General features: G+C 36.6%; 1 protein-coding gene across 8 annotated transcripts in view; it reads right to left on the bottom strand.

The window, feature by feature from the left end:
- Positions 1-18,015, bottom strand: part of LOC104599963 (protein GIGANTEA-like) — an 83,220-nt gene that overhangs the window by 33,084 nt on the left and 32,121 nt on the right. For 6 of the 8 annotated variants that reach the window (XR_016076213.1, XM_088887600.1, XM_010262722.3 and 3 more), the window contains one exon: positions 8,771-8,829. The exons of the other annotated variants lie outside the window; for them this stretch is intronic. Coding sequence is in view for 5 of the 6 variants with exons in the window: in XM_088887600.1 (XP_088743726.1) it covers positions 8,771-8,829 (59 nt within the window). In the remaining variant the exon portion in view is untranslated. The remainder of the gene's footprint in view (positions 1-8,770; positions 8,830-18,015) is intronic. 8 annotated transcript variants of the gene reach the window in all.

Genomic DNA, 18,015 nt, shown 5'->3' with positions numbered 1-18,015 from the left:
TGATAAAGTAACGGAAGCCACCAATGGAAACAATGGGTGAAGAAGGTCCCCAGGCATCAGAATGAACCAAATCAAAAGGAGCTTGAATTTCATTACTAGAAATTGGATACATTGTTCTACATTGTTTTGACATTTGACACACATCACAAATTAAACTTTGACTTGGAATTCCCTTACATAATTCTGGAAACAACATTGCTAAAGAAGAGAAAGACACATGACCTAGCCTAGCATGCCACAGGTGTAACCTAGCTATTGACTCCACACTTTCCGGACTAGTAGTAGCAGAAGCTTGTAGGGCTGAGCTGATGTCTGCATCAAAATAGTAGAGGCCCCCATACTCATGACCACTCCCAATCGTTCTCCTCGTCAATCTGTCCTGGAAAACACAATGAGAGGGAAAAAAAGTTATACTACAGTTCAAATTTTCTGTAAGCTTTGAAGTAGACAACAAATTTGAGGTAAGACTAGGAACATGTAGGACTGATTTGAGTGAGAGATCCTTGCTTAGGTCAACCACCCCCTTTCCAGAGATGGTGGAGAGAGACCCATCAGCCACTCTCATCTTATCCTGGCCAGACAACAAATGATATGAAGAGAATAAGGAGGACATATGTGTCATATGGTCAGTGGCTTCGGAATCAATCACCCAAGAGGTAGAATTAATGGAACTAGTCGTACTAAATGCAGAGGTTGTACCTGATTTGGCAAGAGAGGTGGAAGCTAAAGGATTGTTCTTCAGACAGGCTAATGCCCGGCTAAGAAACTCTACCTCACTAGCTGTGAAGCCCAAAGTACTTGGTCCAGAGGAGTCGGCAGCCTGCCCTGTGGTGGAAGAGGACACTGTCGGAGTGCTCTGTGAGTTGTCACTACTGTTGTTGGTGGCAAGATTCCCACTTGTTGTGTGGCCCTTATGTTGCCTTTTGTCCTTTCTCAAAGCAGCTAGCCTCAGATGAGGATACGAGACCCAACATTTCTCCTTTGTATGTTTCTCACCACTACAATGGGTACACTTGAGGGACTTCTTGTCTGAATATCTATTTCCCTTAGTGGAGACTAGGGTTGAATGTTCTCCAGATAGTCCAGTTGACTGTGCCTGGGAGTCAACTTGCATCTCCCTTCTCCTGAATTCTTCATTCCTCACCAGGTAATAGACATGGTGAAGCTCCGATAATTCATCTCTCCCTAGAATTTGTGACCTTATACCCTCATATACTGGGTCTAGGCCAGCCAGAAACTTGAAGGCTCTGCTCTCTTCAATTTGCTTATCATGTCTCTCCTTGTCCCTGGCATTTTCCCAATCTAATATCAAGTGGTGGTCAAGTTCTTCCCAAAGACCTTCCAGAGTTGCAAAGTATGTTGCAACTGTCATATCACCTTGCCTTAGAGCAGCAATGTCTTGATTCAATCTGTAGATTCTAGCATTGTTTTTCTTCTGTCCATAGGACTTAGACACCTTTTCCCAAATCTTGGCTGCTGTAGGAAAGTGCTGAACAGTCCTGGCAACCCGAGGAGTCATAGAGGCAAGTAGCCAGGAGATAACTGTGGCATTTTCCTTGCGCCACACAGCATAATCTGCACTGCCAACATCAGGTTCCTTCTTGCTCCCATCTAGATAGCCTGTGAGGTCACGGGAAGTAATAAACAGCATTGCAGAAACGGACCACTCCCTGAAGTTGTATTCGTCCAGTAGTACACTTGTAATCTGCAGGCTGTGCAGATTAGGGTTTTCCAGATTTGAAGACCTTGCTGCAGGTCTGTTATCCCTAGAAGAAACATCTCCAGATATTGAAGACATCTTGACTGCAGCCTCTGTGTGGATGGCACTAATTTAAGACTAGCTGAAGCAGTTCTGAAGCAGTTCTGAAGGTTCTGAACCAGTTCTGATGCAGGTTCTGATTAGCCGAAGTAACCTCAGCAGGCCCTGACAGCTCACAACACAGTTTCAGACTTGCCGAGACTGTCACAGTTCTGAAGCAGTTCAGTTACAGCAGCAAAAGGTGTTCTGGGCTGGTAACCGACCTGCGCTATGCAGACTCCACTTGAACTTCGAGTACTGCAACTGTAAAGGGAGTTCCCCTCCTTACGGACAACACTAGGACTGCTGAAATCAGTCCTCAACTAGGTCTGTCCTATACAGACTTCTTCTTAGCAGCCAAATAGCTGCTAACTTCAGGGTCTTACCTCCCTTGCGCCCTACAACCAAGGGAAACCCTAGGTCGAACCTTGTGTTGTTCTCTTGCAACCCTAGGGTTTCACAGCAGCAACCCAGATAAAAAAAAAAGAAGAAATACAGCAAGAAAGAGGAGATGGCGTCGGCTGTAACCAGGAAGGTGCTCAATGTGCTGATACCATGAAAGCTGAACCACTGTAGTCAAAGTAGCAGAAAAGAGGAGAAGAAGAGATGCTGGAATGTCGAACTGTCCTTTCCAGTCGACCATGCTTTTATTTATATTTGAATGTAGTACAAGATACAAGAAAGTACTGGAATGCCCTTGATTAGTGATGGGACACCCAGTTAACTTAAAACATTAAACAGGCTTAGGCCCATTAACACAGGCCCAGTTATAGGATAACTTAAACTTAAGTATGGGCTAATAAGAACTCTTATCAGCTGAACACTCATACAAAGAGACATCATTCTAACATTCTAACAGGAAACTTCGTCATGAGATCTCATAAAAAATAACCAAGTATACCAAGAAAAATTGTCATTGAACAAGATAAAATATCAATAACCACCCATAGAAGGCAAGTGGTATGGCCCCCACACATTAGAGTGCACAATATGAAAAGGAAAAGTGGATCTCTTATTACTTAAAAGATAAATGCTTCTACAATGTTTTGATAACTCACATGACTCACAATGAAGACTAAACAAGTTAATTCCCTTAAACAACTCTGGCAATAAATGACTCAAAGCAAAAAAGGATAAATGACCCAAACGAAAATGACATAACATGACACGACTAAAAGACTTTGAAGAAGTAGACCCAAAAGCAATTCTTTCAGGCTATCCTTGGCTTTGTCCAGGAGTATCTATTAGATATATTCCATTCGCCTCATGGCCACTCCTAATTACTTTCTAAGACTTCAAGTCCTGGAAAACACAATAAGAAGGGAAGAAGGTTACACTGCAGTTTAAAGATTTAGTTAGGATACTCACTGACATCAAATTAGCATGCAGTTTAGGGACATGAAGGATAAAAGTAAGGGAAAGGGAGTTTGTGGCCTTGATGACTCCCTTGCCATAGATAGAGGCAAGAGAGCCATCGGCTAGGATGATCTTATTACGGCTAGAAAGTAAGAGCTGAATATAGTAGAAATGTTGGTCATATGATCAGAAGCACCTAAATCAATAATCCAAGGGAATCCTATGATTACCTAATATGGCTGCATGGTTGGCAATAGCACGTATACCTGAATAAGCAAATGTAGACATAGTTGGATTGCCTGAAGAGTTGGAGGAGGTGGCTACATTCTCAAGGTGGCTGATCATCCTCCCATATTTCTTATACTCTGCCTCCATAACAGCTAACTGCTCACTAGCAGCTTTCTCATCTGTGGCACTCATGTCATTATATGACACTGTGGCTGCATTGGCACTCCCAATCTTCCCATTTTCAACCTTCTTTTGAAAACAGGGTGGAATAAGGTTTGGATGTAGCTTCCAACATTTATCTTTTGTATGTCTTGGTTTCTTATAGTATTCACATATAACATCCTTCTTCCCTGTACCACATATAGTCACCTTAGGTTTCAACCCCATATTAGCAAAATGGTCAACTGGACTAGTCCCTTGAACCTGAACCATCCTTTTGCTCTCCTCACTACCACCATGGCATAAGCCTAAGACAAAGATACATTGTCTTTAGCTAGGATGTTCTGTCTGATAATATCAAATTTTGGATTCAACCTTGTCAGGAATTCAAACACCATTCCTCTCAACTAATTTTCTATATGTTTTTGCATCATTTGTACTTTCCCAGACAACTGTTTCCATGAGATCTCTCTTGCCACAAGGATTTCAGCATTGAGAAGTAGACTGCTAAAGGTTTATCCCCCTACCTTAGATTGTTCGCATCACTTCTCAACTTATAAGCCCTATCCACATTCAATTTTTGTGAATAGATTTCATCAATACTATCCCATATTTCCTTAGTAGAATTCATCCACAAATAGTGCTGACTAATTTGCGGTTGCATCGAATTCACTAACCACCCAATAACTGTATAATTCTCTTGCAACCATTTCTCATAAGACATGTTATCATCCTATGGTGCTTTCTTGCTCCTGGAAATATATCTTCACTTGCCTCTACTGCAAATATGTATCTTTACTGATTGTGACCATGCTAGATAGTTAGTCCCATCAAGCTTGACTGTGGTCACAGCCAATAAAGAGTCTATAGGTGCTCCCGGAACCTGTTCGAACTCTAAGCTCGTCTTATTTTCAATTCCAGAAGCATCCATCTTCCTCAAACAACTCCTAAAACAGTTTCAGATGACACAAAGAAGACAGGAAATAACACCAAGTACCAACCTTCACATATCCCTAACAGCCAACTGCATCTCACTCGAAACTCGAGAGAAATAGAAAAAAGGCAGTCGCTCCCTGTAGGCTTCACAAAACTATGCAAAGCTTGGATCTTGGATTGATCTTCAAGGCAAACCAAAAGATCCCCTTCAGCCACTGAGCGTCAAGGTGAAGCTTCTTGTGGGACCCGCAATCAAAAACTCTCTGGTTGATTAGGGTTTTGGGGCAAAACCAAAAACTATTAAAAAGATGAGAAGAATATCACTTCTTTTTTTCCAAGAAACCACTACCAACTGAGCTGAATATCTTCTTCAATCAATCATTTGATTCAACTCTCCATACACACTATGTATGGAAAAAAAAGAAAAAAAAAAGGGAAAGAAAAAGGGACCTGCTCTAATACCAAGAAGAAAAACAGTCCCAAAAGAATAAGAATACTGATTAAAAGAAGGGGGAAAACAAAGGAGATAGCAGCAGCAAAAAGAAGAAGAAGAAGAAGAAGAAGAGATCGGTTGTGAGAAGGGTTGTTTGTACATCACTGCTTCCCCTAATCCTTTCATTAAAAATGATTAATCACTAATTATCAAAAAATTACAAGTAAGCCCTTAGTAGGGTGGCTAGTTAATTAAAACAAGAGAAAACTAATGCTAACAAGCCCATAAGAAAAGGCCCATTAACAGAACAGAACATAAAAAAAATATAAAGCACAGTTGTGGGCTATGGGACATTCGGCCCATCTTCTCTACAGTTTGCTTGCAAGTTGAGCATGATGGATATATATGCTCAACTTAAAGGGGAGTATTGTAATGGGTGACAATATTAGTGAGTTGTTTCCTCTTTATGTTTTAGACATTTTTGCTACATTGGGCCCGAAGTTATTAGGCAAAATTAGCTTTTTTTGTGTTAAAGTATGCTTTCACTAATCAGGGGTAAATATGTTTTTTATGTGTTATTATCCTCTTAATATAAATATTACTTTAGGACCGGCTGAGGACACACTTGCCACCCATCCATCTTCTCTCTTCTCTATTTTCTTTCTTTTGCTCTAATCACCATTGTAAGTCAGCAAACATATACAACTGGGTCTCTAGACCATTTTGTTTCTCTATCCCCTCCCTCACTTCCCAAACCATTACTTCAGCTAATGATACTAATCATCTCCGGTATAAGTGATGTCTCTTTTGATTCTAATTTAACTTTACCTTTTGTATTATATGTTCCTAAATTTCTGTTTAGTCCCTTGTATGTTAGTAAACTTATTCAATCTCTCAATTGCTATGTCTCAATCTTCCCTTCTCATTGTGTGTTTTGTGTGTTTAAGGATCTCAAGACAAGGAAGACGATTGGTAGCGGGCATGAATCTAGAGGATTGTACTACTAGATGGTGGCAGCTGACAAAGAGCTTTACGTATAACACTTTCACCTCTACAATGGCATTGTTGGTTGGGTCATCCATCTCTTCTTGTTCTCAAAAAGCTAGCTTATGGTTTAGTGCCTATTAGTGAATTACAATGTGAGTCATGCTAACTTAGAAAGCACATCAAGTATCCTTAGTTCCAAGGGAAAATAAAAGAGAATCAAGTCCTTTTGTTCTTGTTCAATTTGATGTTTGGGGTCTAAGTTGTATTGATCCATACAATGGATTTAAACATTTTGTTACATTTATTGACGATTATTCTAGAAAGACATGGATTCATTTAATGAAATCCCATTCAAAATTGTTCAATATATTTCTTTCCTTTTGATTCCTAGGGTTTTATTCATCAATCTTCTTGTTCGCATACACCTCAACAAAATGGTGTAACTGAATGAAATAATAGACATTTACTTGATATTGCTTGTGTTTGGGCTCTTCCAATTCCGATGCCGGATCCTAAAATTTATGGGAGTGATGTTGTACTTATGTCTTGTTTCCTTATTAATTGTATGCCTCTTAGGTCCTTAATGGTGAATCTCCCTTTTCTCTCCTTTTTCCTTCTGTCTCTATTTCCTCTTCACCCTTAGGCTAGATAAAGTTGATGCTTGAGCCCTTAAGTGAAATAGTCCTACTCTTCCTCTGTCCTTTGTTCTTCCTAATGTCTCCTTTCAAAACATTCCCTATTTTTCAGTCATTACATCACTCTTATCTCCACATCCTCTTCCTATTCCTACCATAGAGATTTCCCTACCAATTTCAACAATTGACGCATCTACATGACCATTCAAAGTGTACATGAAAGTACCATGCAGATTAACCTTACCTACAACTCCAACTTTTGTCAAGCCACCACAGATTTCACAATTGAAGGATCCTTTTGATTTTGACTTAACCTATTTCCTTTCAAAAAGGTAAACGCTCTTGTACTGAACATCCTATCTCATGTTATGTTTCTTTTGCTCATTTGTTTCTTTCCTATCGGAAGTTTGTGTCCCTTGTCTTTTTTGTATATGTTTCCAGCTCAGTTAAGGAGGATCTTGTGTCACTAAACTAGAAGCGGGCAATGGATGAGAAATTTTATGCTCTTGTCTCAAATCATACAAGGGATTTCACTCCTCTCCATCCTAGGAAGAAGGTAGTAGGTTGTCATTAGGTTTACACAGTGAAGCATTGGGCTGATGGTAGTGTGGAGAGGGATAAAGCACGATTGGGTGGCAAGTGGTTATACCCATACTTATGGTATAGGTTATTATGTAATTATTTCCTTGGCAGTTCATTATGAGTAGTTGTTATTTTAGTTAGATGTCAAGAATGCCTTCCTCCGTGATGATTTTTAGGAGGAAGTGTATATGGAGCAATCACTGCGAGTTTGGTTTGGTCAATTTAGTAGTATGATACAACAGTTTGGACTGCAACAATGTAGTGTTGATCACATATTTTAAGACAAATTATATTGATTTTCCGAAAATTAAGGTATATATATATATATATACACACACACATTTTACTTCTTCCATCATTTTTCAACGGATATTTCACACTTTTTATAAAACCATTAAAGTATTGTTTCCTATGTTTAAATAACTTATTTATAATCATATCAACTTGTATTTATTATTATTAATATATTTTTTAAGATTTACTTGAGTTTTCTAGTGTATCCCAATACGTCTCTTAAAATTGCCTTTTCGACACCTTGCATTTCCAATACTTGAACCTTGGATAGAATCCTACACCAATGTTGATTGAGCTAGATTGGTTGATGATAGAAGATTGACCTTGGGTTATTGTACCTTTGTTGGCAGTAACATTGTTTCTTGGAGAAGCAAGAAATAATCTTCCATTGCCCAATTGAGTGTGGAGGCTAAGTATAGAGCCATGGACATAGCTTTTGAGTTACTTTGGATAAGAATGCTTCTTACAAAATTGAGGATTGATTTTGTAGGTCTTATGAAGCTATTTTTTTGACAATCAGGCTACAATAAACATAGCCAATAATCCTATTCGATATGAGAATACAAAGCATATAGAAGTTGATTGACACTTCATATGTGAAAAGGTTGCTGGTGGAGAGGTTTGTCTACTTGTAAAGTCAAGTGATCAATTGGCTGATTGTTAACCAGAGTCTCTCAGTTGAAGTTGGAAGACAATTTGTGCAAGCTAGGGATGTACAACGTTTTCACCTAGCTTGAGGGTGTTAATGTTTATGGTTATGGGCCTTTTTGTCCTTTTATGTTTTATACTAATCAAGGGTATTTATGTAATCTTCTACATTAGTATAAAACTTAATAAAGTAAGCCATGATGGGATTAAGTGGACTTCTAACAAAACTATTTATTCTTCTCTAAATTCTATTCAATCACCATTTATGCTTACAACTTACAAGTAAATAAAGTAAAACTTGTAAGAACAATAGACACATACAACATCAACACCATTTTATACCATTCTATAGTGGTAGTCCTTAAATGTTCTTAAGCTTCTTATTTCTTACATACAAAATACTAGATTCCTTTCTTATAACAACATCTCTAAATCCTATCTGCATGCAACACTATACATGATGTTAGAGACTTAGAGTAGGTATTCAACTCCACTCCATATAGAAATTATGAAATTAAGAAAATGGATGATACAATTAAATGTTAAATGCTTGAATATAATGTCCTACTATGCCCTAATTGATAATGCAAATACAATATTGCTGAAAAAAATAATATACCATATTAGCACAATGAAGGTACCACTTAAGATATCAATGAGGACATATTAAATTACATCATTATGAACTAATGATAAAAGATGCTTTTCACTAACCAATAGTAGGTGGCTTGAGTTCTCCACCAGCTGCATATTTACCCATGACCCCACCACACCTATTAATAAACAAAAATGCTAATGAGACGTGACTATTAATATTTACCACCAAACTATACACTATTTGATAAAAATTAAAGTAAGATGAAAAGGTAGATGGATAGAAAGAAAAACTGATAATGAAAAAATTCTTGTTACAAGTCAACTATGTCAATAGAGAGATGCTTGAACATAGTATTAGTGTACATACCTCCTATTGTCATGTTTACTTTGTTACTTTTCCCTTTTGTTATTTCATTGGCCAAGGGGGCATTCTTGTAATTATACATACATGGTTAATTTTCCTTTTGTTATTTCATTGACACCCTTTAGTTTGTACACTCTACTCCCCCATTCCACATTCTCCTTGGAAAGACCTTAGTATAGATTTGTGATAGGCCTCCCTAAAACTTATTGGGGAATGGTTTTATATATGTTGTGGTTGGTTGCTTCCCAAAATGGCTCATTTCATTCCTTACAGCAAGACATCTGATGTTGTATACATTGCACAACTATTATTTAAATGTAGTATTCAGCAAGACATCCAAAATGAAATGAGTCATTTTCGGAAGCAACCAACCACAACATATATAGAACCATTCCCCCATAAGTTTTAAGGAGGCCTATCACAAATCTATACTAAGGTTTTTCCAAGGAGAATGTGGAATAGGGGAGTAGAGTGTACAAACTAAAGGGTGTCAATGAAATAACAAAAGGAAAATTAACCATGTATGTATAATTACAAGAATGCCCTCTTGGCCAATGAAATAACAAAAGGGAAAAGTAACAAAGTAAACATGACAATAGGAGGTATGTACACTATGCCAAAGTGGGTTGACTCCTTAAAACCTAAGCTCCAAATACTTGAAAATCTTAGTTGGAGTTGAGCTACAGTTCAAACAAGAGAGAAAGAACCAAAAAGACCTCTATAGAAACAGCTCCCCCTTCTTTTATAAGACTCAAAGATTTGTTGGAGAAGCCAATTAATATATTTACACATAAGCCCCTAGAATGTTTCCCTTTCACAAACAACTCCTTAAGAACAAAACTAACATCAAACAAAAGCCCAAAAGACAACTTTTGTTATAAAAAGACCCAAGAAACCGAAATCCAACAGATGTGCACCCAACTGTCCCTGACTAGTATCTGAATTATTAAAGTAACGAAAATGCCCTTGGATGCAAACTGTCAACAAAGCTACCCAAAAGCAACAATTTGGGGTCCTACTACGAAAAAACATACAAATACATAATACATTCACGTTTTCTCTTTTTTTTACTCCTTTTCTTTCTTTTTTTTTTTGGCCTCATCAAAGATTAAGATAGTTTGAGAGATTTTAAGAAGACAGGAGATAGTTTGGGTTGGGTCCAACCCAAGTGAATTAGGTCAGTAGGGTTGAGGGTTTGGTTTAGGGTTGACTAGGTAGGGTTGAAGGTTAGGGTGGAGTTCAAAAACTTGGGTTGGGATTGGGTTGATCTCAACCCAACCTAACCTGGATGAATTGCCCCCTATTCTTGAATGCAGGTTCTTGTAAACACCTTTAGGTACACATTCAAGCCTAATTTTTATACTACCATGTCTCCATTAAAATTAACTAACCTGCATTGTAGGTCAGCATGAGACTTAGAGGCTCCATTGATGGTTGAAATCTTCCTTATAACCTCATCATGGATCTACTTGGTCTTGCTTTTGATGGCAAAGGAACTAGATCTATCAGCTTCTTAGGCTGAATTCCCATTTCTTTCTTGAAGGGACTGTAATCTGTACTCTAGTTCACAGAGCTATTATAGGCAAATTCATTTGTAGGCATTACCAAATCCCATTGTGTGACATGATCACTCACTAAACAACGTAGTAAATCTCCCAAACTTCTATTTACAACTTATGTTTGCCCAATCGCCCTTTTTGTCACTAGATCCTAGAAAACGCAATGATTAGGGAAAAAGGTCATGGGACAGTTTTGATTTTTAGTAATGCTACTATGAAGATATATCTTGATGTACACTATTAGAGTAGTCCTTGTTGTATAGTATCGTATTCTTATTATTTTATTTGTTCTTTTTATCTTTCAGTCCTGTAAGGGCATTTTTGTAACTGTACATATCTTTTATCTCTTTAATATAAAAGAGACTCTTTGGGGTGGGGGTCAACTATTCTTGACACCCCTAAATCTGTTTTCTTCTTGCTCTCAATTCAGTTCACATGGTATCAGAGCAGGTTGCCCTTTGATCCTCTTTCTCTATGATCCACCTTGTTTTCGTGACCTATTGAGAGCTTACATCTCTACTGAGTGGTCCTAGACTGTTTTGATCTCTTCAGGAACCTCTTTTTTGTTTTCTGCACATCTAGAGAGAGAAATTTTATTGGATCACTCTCATTTGACATCCTTTTGCAGCAAGATTTGAAAGGAGTTGTCGCCTAGCCCTTCTCAACATATTCTAAAAGTTTTACGGAGATCCATGAAGTTTTGAGAGAGATCTGGACCTTTCTTCTAGGCGGCTGCACCCAGACTTTCCTTTTCTATAGGGGTGGATTCAAGCTCGAGCTCGAGCTCGGCTCGAGTCAAAAATTCATAAGCTCAAGCTTGGCTCAGCTCGAGCTCGATTTTGAGAAAAATATTTTATAAAAATAAAAAAAAAATTATATAAAAATATTTTTTATTTGATATTTAAAAGTTAAGGATTAAAATAATTAATAAATATAATATATTTATTATTTTTTATAATTTTATTATATATATTAAATATCAAATATATATATATATATATATATATATATTCGAGCCAGCTCGCGAGCCTCACGAGCCAAGCTGAGCTTGAACAGCTTGTGAAAAGCTCGACTCGTTGCCACCCCTATGTTTCTGGACTGTGTGTTAAGTTTTCCTTTTCATTGAATCTTAAACAATCTTCGATGAAAGTAAGGGGTTTCTTTCTCAGTTTTTTTACTCTCTTGGATTGATTACAGCTTATTTAGCTCATTTTTGGATCAAGTTTTACTTCAATTTAGTTCCTTTAAACTTCAGTCAAACCCTATTTTGTACTACTTTCTTGTTGTAATGGCTTCAGACAGAGGTGATATCATTCTTGTGAAGATGAATGGACAGAACTATGGGATGTGGAAGTTCCACTTTGACTTTTGTGTTGAAGGAAAGGGTTTAGAAGGATATCTAAATGGAACGGTCACCAAACCAACTGAGACCAAGGCCAAGGCTTTACAACAATGGAAGTTGGATAATGGTAAACTTGTTTCTTGGATTTTGAGTTCTATTGACTATCACATATTTGTGCCTATGAGGAGAATGAAAACAATATATGAGATGTACATGTATCTAGAAAAAGTTTATCAACAATCCTATGTATCTAAACAATATCAAATAGAATCAGAAATATTTTCTTACAGCCAAGGTGATAGGAGGATACAGGAGTATTATTCTGGTTTCTTGATTTATGGGCTGAATATGAGATTGTTCACATTGAACCCTCGGATCCAGTAGAATGTGTGAAATATCTTCAGAAGCACTTTAAGAAGAGAAAGGTGACTCGGTTCTTGATGAGACTTAGACTTGAATATGAGATAATTAGGTCCAACATTCTGAGTAGGGGAACACTTCCAGATATGGATTCTGTTTTAGGGGAACTTCTGAGGGAAGAGACTAGACTTCTCACTACAGCCGGGTTTGATGGGAAGATGACTGAAGTTGGGGCTGAAACAGCCTTTGTTGCTCATGGGGGTAAGAAGCCAACCTCCAAGGATTTCTCCAAAACCCAGTGCTATGAGTGTAAGGGTTTTGGACATATTGCATCTCACTATAAGAAGAATGTCTATACCTATTGCAAGCAACATGGTCGCATCATTCCAAACTGTCCAGTCCGACCAACTAAGGGCTTTTAGAAAAAGACTCAGCTCCGGGCCTATCAGGCAACAAATGGACAAGCAACAGACATTGTATCCACCAAGGGTGAGTTTTCAGTGAAAGGACAACAGGTGTCATGGATGAAGAAAGGGTTCGGCAACTGGTATCTTTTGCTATTTCCTCTACTTTCTCTGCTATTGGCTTGTCTGGTAAGTTTTATGCATATTGTTCTTCCCCTTCACATGCTTGGATTATAAATTTAGGTGCCACCAACCATATGACAGGAGCCTACCTCAATCACCCAAACCCTTCCACTAAAACTCACCATAAACATATTATTACTGCTAATGGTGAAAAATTAGACATCATTGGTAGTAATGATCTGTCCCTTCAACTGTCACTAACCAGATCCTTCCCTCTCTCCAAAACCCTCTTAGTACCCAACCTTACTACTATACTGATTTCTGTTGGCCAGCTTGTTGATGAAGGAAATGTTCTTACCTTTTCTCATGATGGTTGCTTGATATAGGACCGGTACACTGGGAAGGTGAAAGGGAAGGGGCATAGGCTGGGCCGTCTGTTTGCACTAGAGTTCGAGAAATCTCAATCAGGGCATCCTCGGCTTTACTTAGTTCTTCTTTGTCTGATTCTCTGTTGCCAACTTCATTCAAAACCATATCATATACAGATATGGACATCCCTCTAAAATTATATCGGATAATGTCTCGTACTTTAAGTGCAAGGCTATTATAAAGTTAGCTGAGGAATATAAATTCCAGCGTGCTAAATCTGTAGCTTATAACCCCTTATCAAATGGACAAGCAGAAGCTTTCAACAAAGTTCTTTGAAAAATACTTAAGAAGATGGTATCGAAGTATAAAAGAGATTGGCATGAATGCCTCCCTAAAGAACTTTAGACATATCGAACAACAACGCGGACAACCACTACATGCATACCATATAGTTTGGTATTTGGGGCAGAAGTTTTTCTTCCTCTAGAAGTTCAATTGGACTCTTTAAGGATTGCAACACAACCCTGCAACACAACCCATACATCCAAAAGAAAATGTAAAGATAAGGCTTGCTAAAAATGAAGCTCTTGATGAAACGAGACTTATAGCTCAACAGACTTGAAGTCTACCAAAGCCCAAGTTGCAGGCACCTTTAATAAAAGGGTGGGATATCGGTCATTTGTAGTGGGAGATTTAGTGCTAATCGTCAAAAGGCCTATCATAATCACAAGGAAGACTTCGGGAAAATTTGAACCCAAATGGGAGGGTCCATACATCATCACTAAAGTTTTCCAAAAGGGGGAATATGAGTTACCTAACCCTGAAGGCCAAACTAGATATCCTTGTGTGAAGATAAACTTCACCACCCACCGATGCCTCTTATGTGGTTAAACTGATGAGAGAGTCCACCAATCTCTCTTACGTTGTTAAACTGTTGAGATAAGCCCAAGAAAAACATGGGCATAGGGCAAAAAAAAAAAAAAAAAAAAAACAAAGCAAGCAAACCACCAATTGCTCTTATTTGGTTAAACTAATGAGTAAAACCACCATGTCTACATGTGGCTAAACTACTTGGGTAAACCACCAATGTTATTAGTACGTGGTAAAACTGCTAAAATACCCCACTAATCACTCTCATATGGTTAAACTATTGGAGCAACACATGAACTACATTGGCTTAATCCCAAATGGGCAAGGTTCAAAGTATCGACACATATCGGCCCATATCGGCCGATACGTATCATTCCAGGATCCCTCCGATACGCCCCTATAGTGGCTGTATCGGGGGTTGACCGGTTCAAGGGGTGGAGGAGCCCTGAACCGGTTTCAGGAAAAAAAAGTAAAAAAAAAAAAAACAGTATCGATTCGCCTAATACGCCCCTACCGGCGTATCGGGCGTATCGATATTTTGAACATTGCAAATGGGTACGCAGACAACCTAATATTTAGGTCCAGCCACATCTTCATTAAACATACCTTTTTTTTTCTTTAATTTTTTGTAGGTTCTATATGATGATCTACACTTTGAGATCACTAGAACCTTTTATCTCGATTAATCTTTATAAATATTGGATCTTTAATCATCTATCTTGATAATTGTTTGAACCTTTGATTTTTTTAATCTTTATAGGTTCTATATGGTCTACTCTTGGAGATCATCAAAACCTATAATTGATTTTAATCATTTGCTTTAATCTTTATAGGTTTTGCATGATGATCTACACTTAGAGATCATCAGAACCTCTAATCTTGATTTTTTTATCTACTTTGATTTTTTTTAATGCTTGGTCAGTTCTATATAATGATCTATGCATTTAATCATCCATATTCTTAATCTTCAACCTTTATTTAAATGGATTTTTTAAATTAGAAAAAAAACTTGATTTTGTGAGTCTTAATGATTATCTTCACGTGGAGATCATCAAAACCTTTATTTTTGATTGATTTATTTAATCATCTTCAAATCTTTGTTCATCACAATTTGATTCTTGATATTGATAAAAAAATTGGTTCTAGATGGGTTCTATGTGATGATCTACACTTGAAGATCATCAGAACCTGTACTTGATCTTAATCATTTGTTTAAAAAGTCTTTTAAATCTTTGAGATTAATTTAATTCTTGATAGGTTCTATGCCTATATTATCAAAACTGTCAATCTTTGATTGATTTTAATCAATTATATTGTTAACTCTTCAAACATTGATTCTAGATTCCAATCTTTATGGGTTCTATATGATGATCTACACTTGGAGATCATTAGAACCTATAATTGATTTTAATCATTTGTTTCCATAATTCCTTAAGCCTTGATAGATTCTATGTGATGATCTACAATTGGAGATCATTAGAACCTACAAGTGATTCTAATTGTTTATAGAATCTTGATAGATTCTAATCATTCCTTAAATCATCAGAGCCTTAATCTCAATCAATCTTGATAATTTTTATTAATATTTGATGCTAATCATCACTGGTTCTATATGATGATCTACACCTGGAGACCATTAGAACCACTCATCCCTAATCATCTATACCTTGATAATTATTTGGGTTCTTAATTATCAATGAGATCATCAAATCCATTAAAGACTTTTTGATCTTAAAGATTTTTTTATAAATCCTAATTTCTAATCTTATTATCGTTAATCTGTTTTTTTTTTCATCTTTAATGGTGATCTACACCTGGAGATCACTAAATTTCTTGAACTAAAATAGGGGTAACCCTAAACATTCTCAGGGAGAATAGGAATGTATGTAAAACAACCCCAAAGCACAATGTTAAAGATCAAATTAAGTCTCTCTCATTAGTGATAAAAAAAATCACAATTTTAAACATTAGATAAATAAATAAATTTCCAGGATTAGGGGAATATTAGAACTGAATCCTTTCAAAAAGAATCATACTAAATGATTTAAAGATTCAGCCTTTATTTCTCTTTCTGTTGACAGAAATCAAAAAAAAAAAAAAGAGGCTGAATCATATTCAGCCTTTTGTTGTTGACAACAATTAAAAAAAGGCGGGGCAGAATAATATTCAGCATTTTGTTGTTGACAGCAGTAAAAAAAGGGGGGGGGAAGAATCATATTCAGCCTTTTCTTGTTGGCAGCAATCAAAAAAAAGGGGGCAAAATCATATTCAGCCTTTTTTTTGTTAACAGTAGTAATAAAAAAGATCAAATCCTATTTAATAATTTCAGGATTTAGTCTCTTTTTTTTTGTTGACAGTAGTCAAGAAAAAAGATGAAATCTTATTTAATGGCTTCAGGATTCAGTCTTTTTTTTGTTGACAGTAATCAAGAAAAAAGATGAAATCCTATTTAATAATTTCAGGATTTAGTCTCTTTTTTTTTTGTTGACAGTAGTCAAGAAAAAAGATGAAATCTTATTTAATGGCTTCAGGATTCAGTCTTTTTTTTGTTGACAGTAGTAATAAAAAAGATCAAATCCTATTTAATAATTTCAGGATTTAGTCTCTTTTTTTTTGTTGACAGTAGTCAAGAAAAAAGATGAAATCTTATTTAATGGCTTCAGGATTCAGTCTTTCTTTTTTTTTTTTGTTGACAGTAATCAAGAAAAAAGATGAAATCCTATTTAATAGCTTCAGGATTCAGTTTTTTTTTTTCTGTTAAGTAGTCAAGAAAAAAGATGAAATCCTATTTAATGATTTCAGGATTCAGTCTTTTGTTGGTGACCGTAGTAAAAAAAGGGATGAAATTAAAAAAAAAAAAAAAACAATCGTATTTAATGATTTAATGACTCAGCTTTTTTTAACAGCAGTCAAAAAAGAAGAAGACAAAATCCTATTTAAATATTTGAGGATTCAGCAGTAGTAAAAACAAATAATAAAAGAAAAGAAAGATGCAATAATCATATGTGGGGCCTGTTGAATAACTTGGGGCTAATGCCATTTCGTTGGCTAATATTTAATTTATCTGCAGGATTTCTAGCACTAAGAAATAAGTGGGGAGAAAAAAGAGAAGAAGATTGGTGTGGAGAGCATAAAAAAAATGGAAGAGGAAGGCAGGGAATTTTGTTTTCTTCCTACACCCCTTCACTATGATACTCCTTGTGCTGCCACATGAGATGGAAGACCATATTCTTTCTATTCCTCACTCCTTTCTTTCTTCCTTGTTTCATATTGAAATAAATGTAAGGAGATAACCATCTATAGTCTTGTCTATGAAACTTGGCTAATTATGGTTCCTTACTTCATTTTGACCCTGAAAACCATTACTTTATGTGAGGGAGACAACCATCTACAGCCTTGTTCATGAAACTTGGCTGATTATGGTTCCTCACAGCATGGCAATGCACATAACCACAATTTAAAGGCCATTTGCAGCCTAATTGATGAAATATGACTATTTATAATACCTATTTACTTGTTATGTACAAAAAATTTGTTTATTTATTTGCTAGTTTTCTCTCAAACAAAGAGGGAATATATACCAGAATTTTCAAAGGAAAATTCTGTAGAAAAATGATAGTTTAGTCTATTCATTTTTACTTCTGAATTGGAATCAAAAGGTTTTCTCTGCCCCTAGCAGAGATATAATTAAGGGAACATCTACATGATTTCCTGAATGGGGCTTACCCAATTAACAAAAAAACCCAATTATTAGTCTAATTGGGTGAATTATATTATGTGATAACAAGAGCCATTTCCCTAAAAAAGCCCAATTCTTTTCCTTCAATCTCCCCAACCGAAGACCACCACACTTTCCTCCTACACACCACCTCCCATCTAATTAAGTGATCCTGTTTAGTGACTTTTCTTCCTAATAATTGTGTTTTGCAAGATCTAGAGTCAAGGGAGAAGATTGGGAATGGTAATGAAGT

The sequence above is a fragment of the Nelumbo nucifera genome, chromosome 5 (assembly GCF_055504915.1).
Source record: "Nelumbo nucifera cultivar China Antique chromosome 5, China Antique-T2T, whole genome shotgun sequence".
NCBI classification, from domain to species: Eukaryota; Viridiplantae; Streptophyta; class Magnoliopsida; order Proteales; family Nelumbonaceae; genus Nelumbo; species Nelumbo nucifera.
This window is presented reverse-complemented; position numbering and strand designations above follow the sequence as displayed.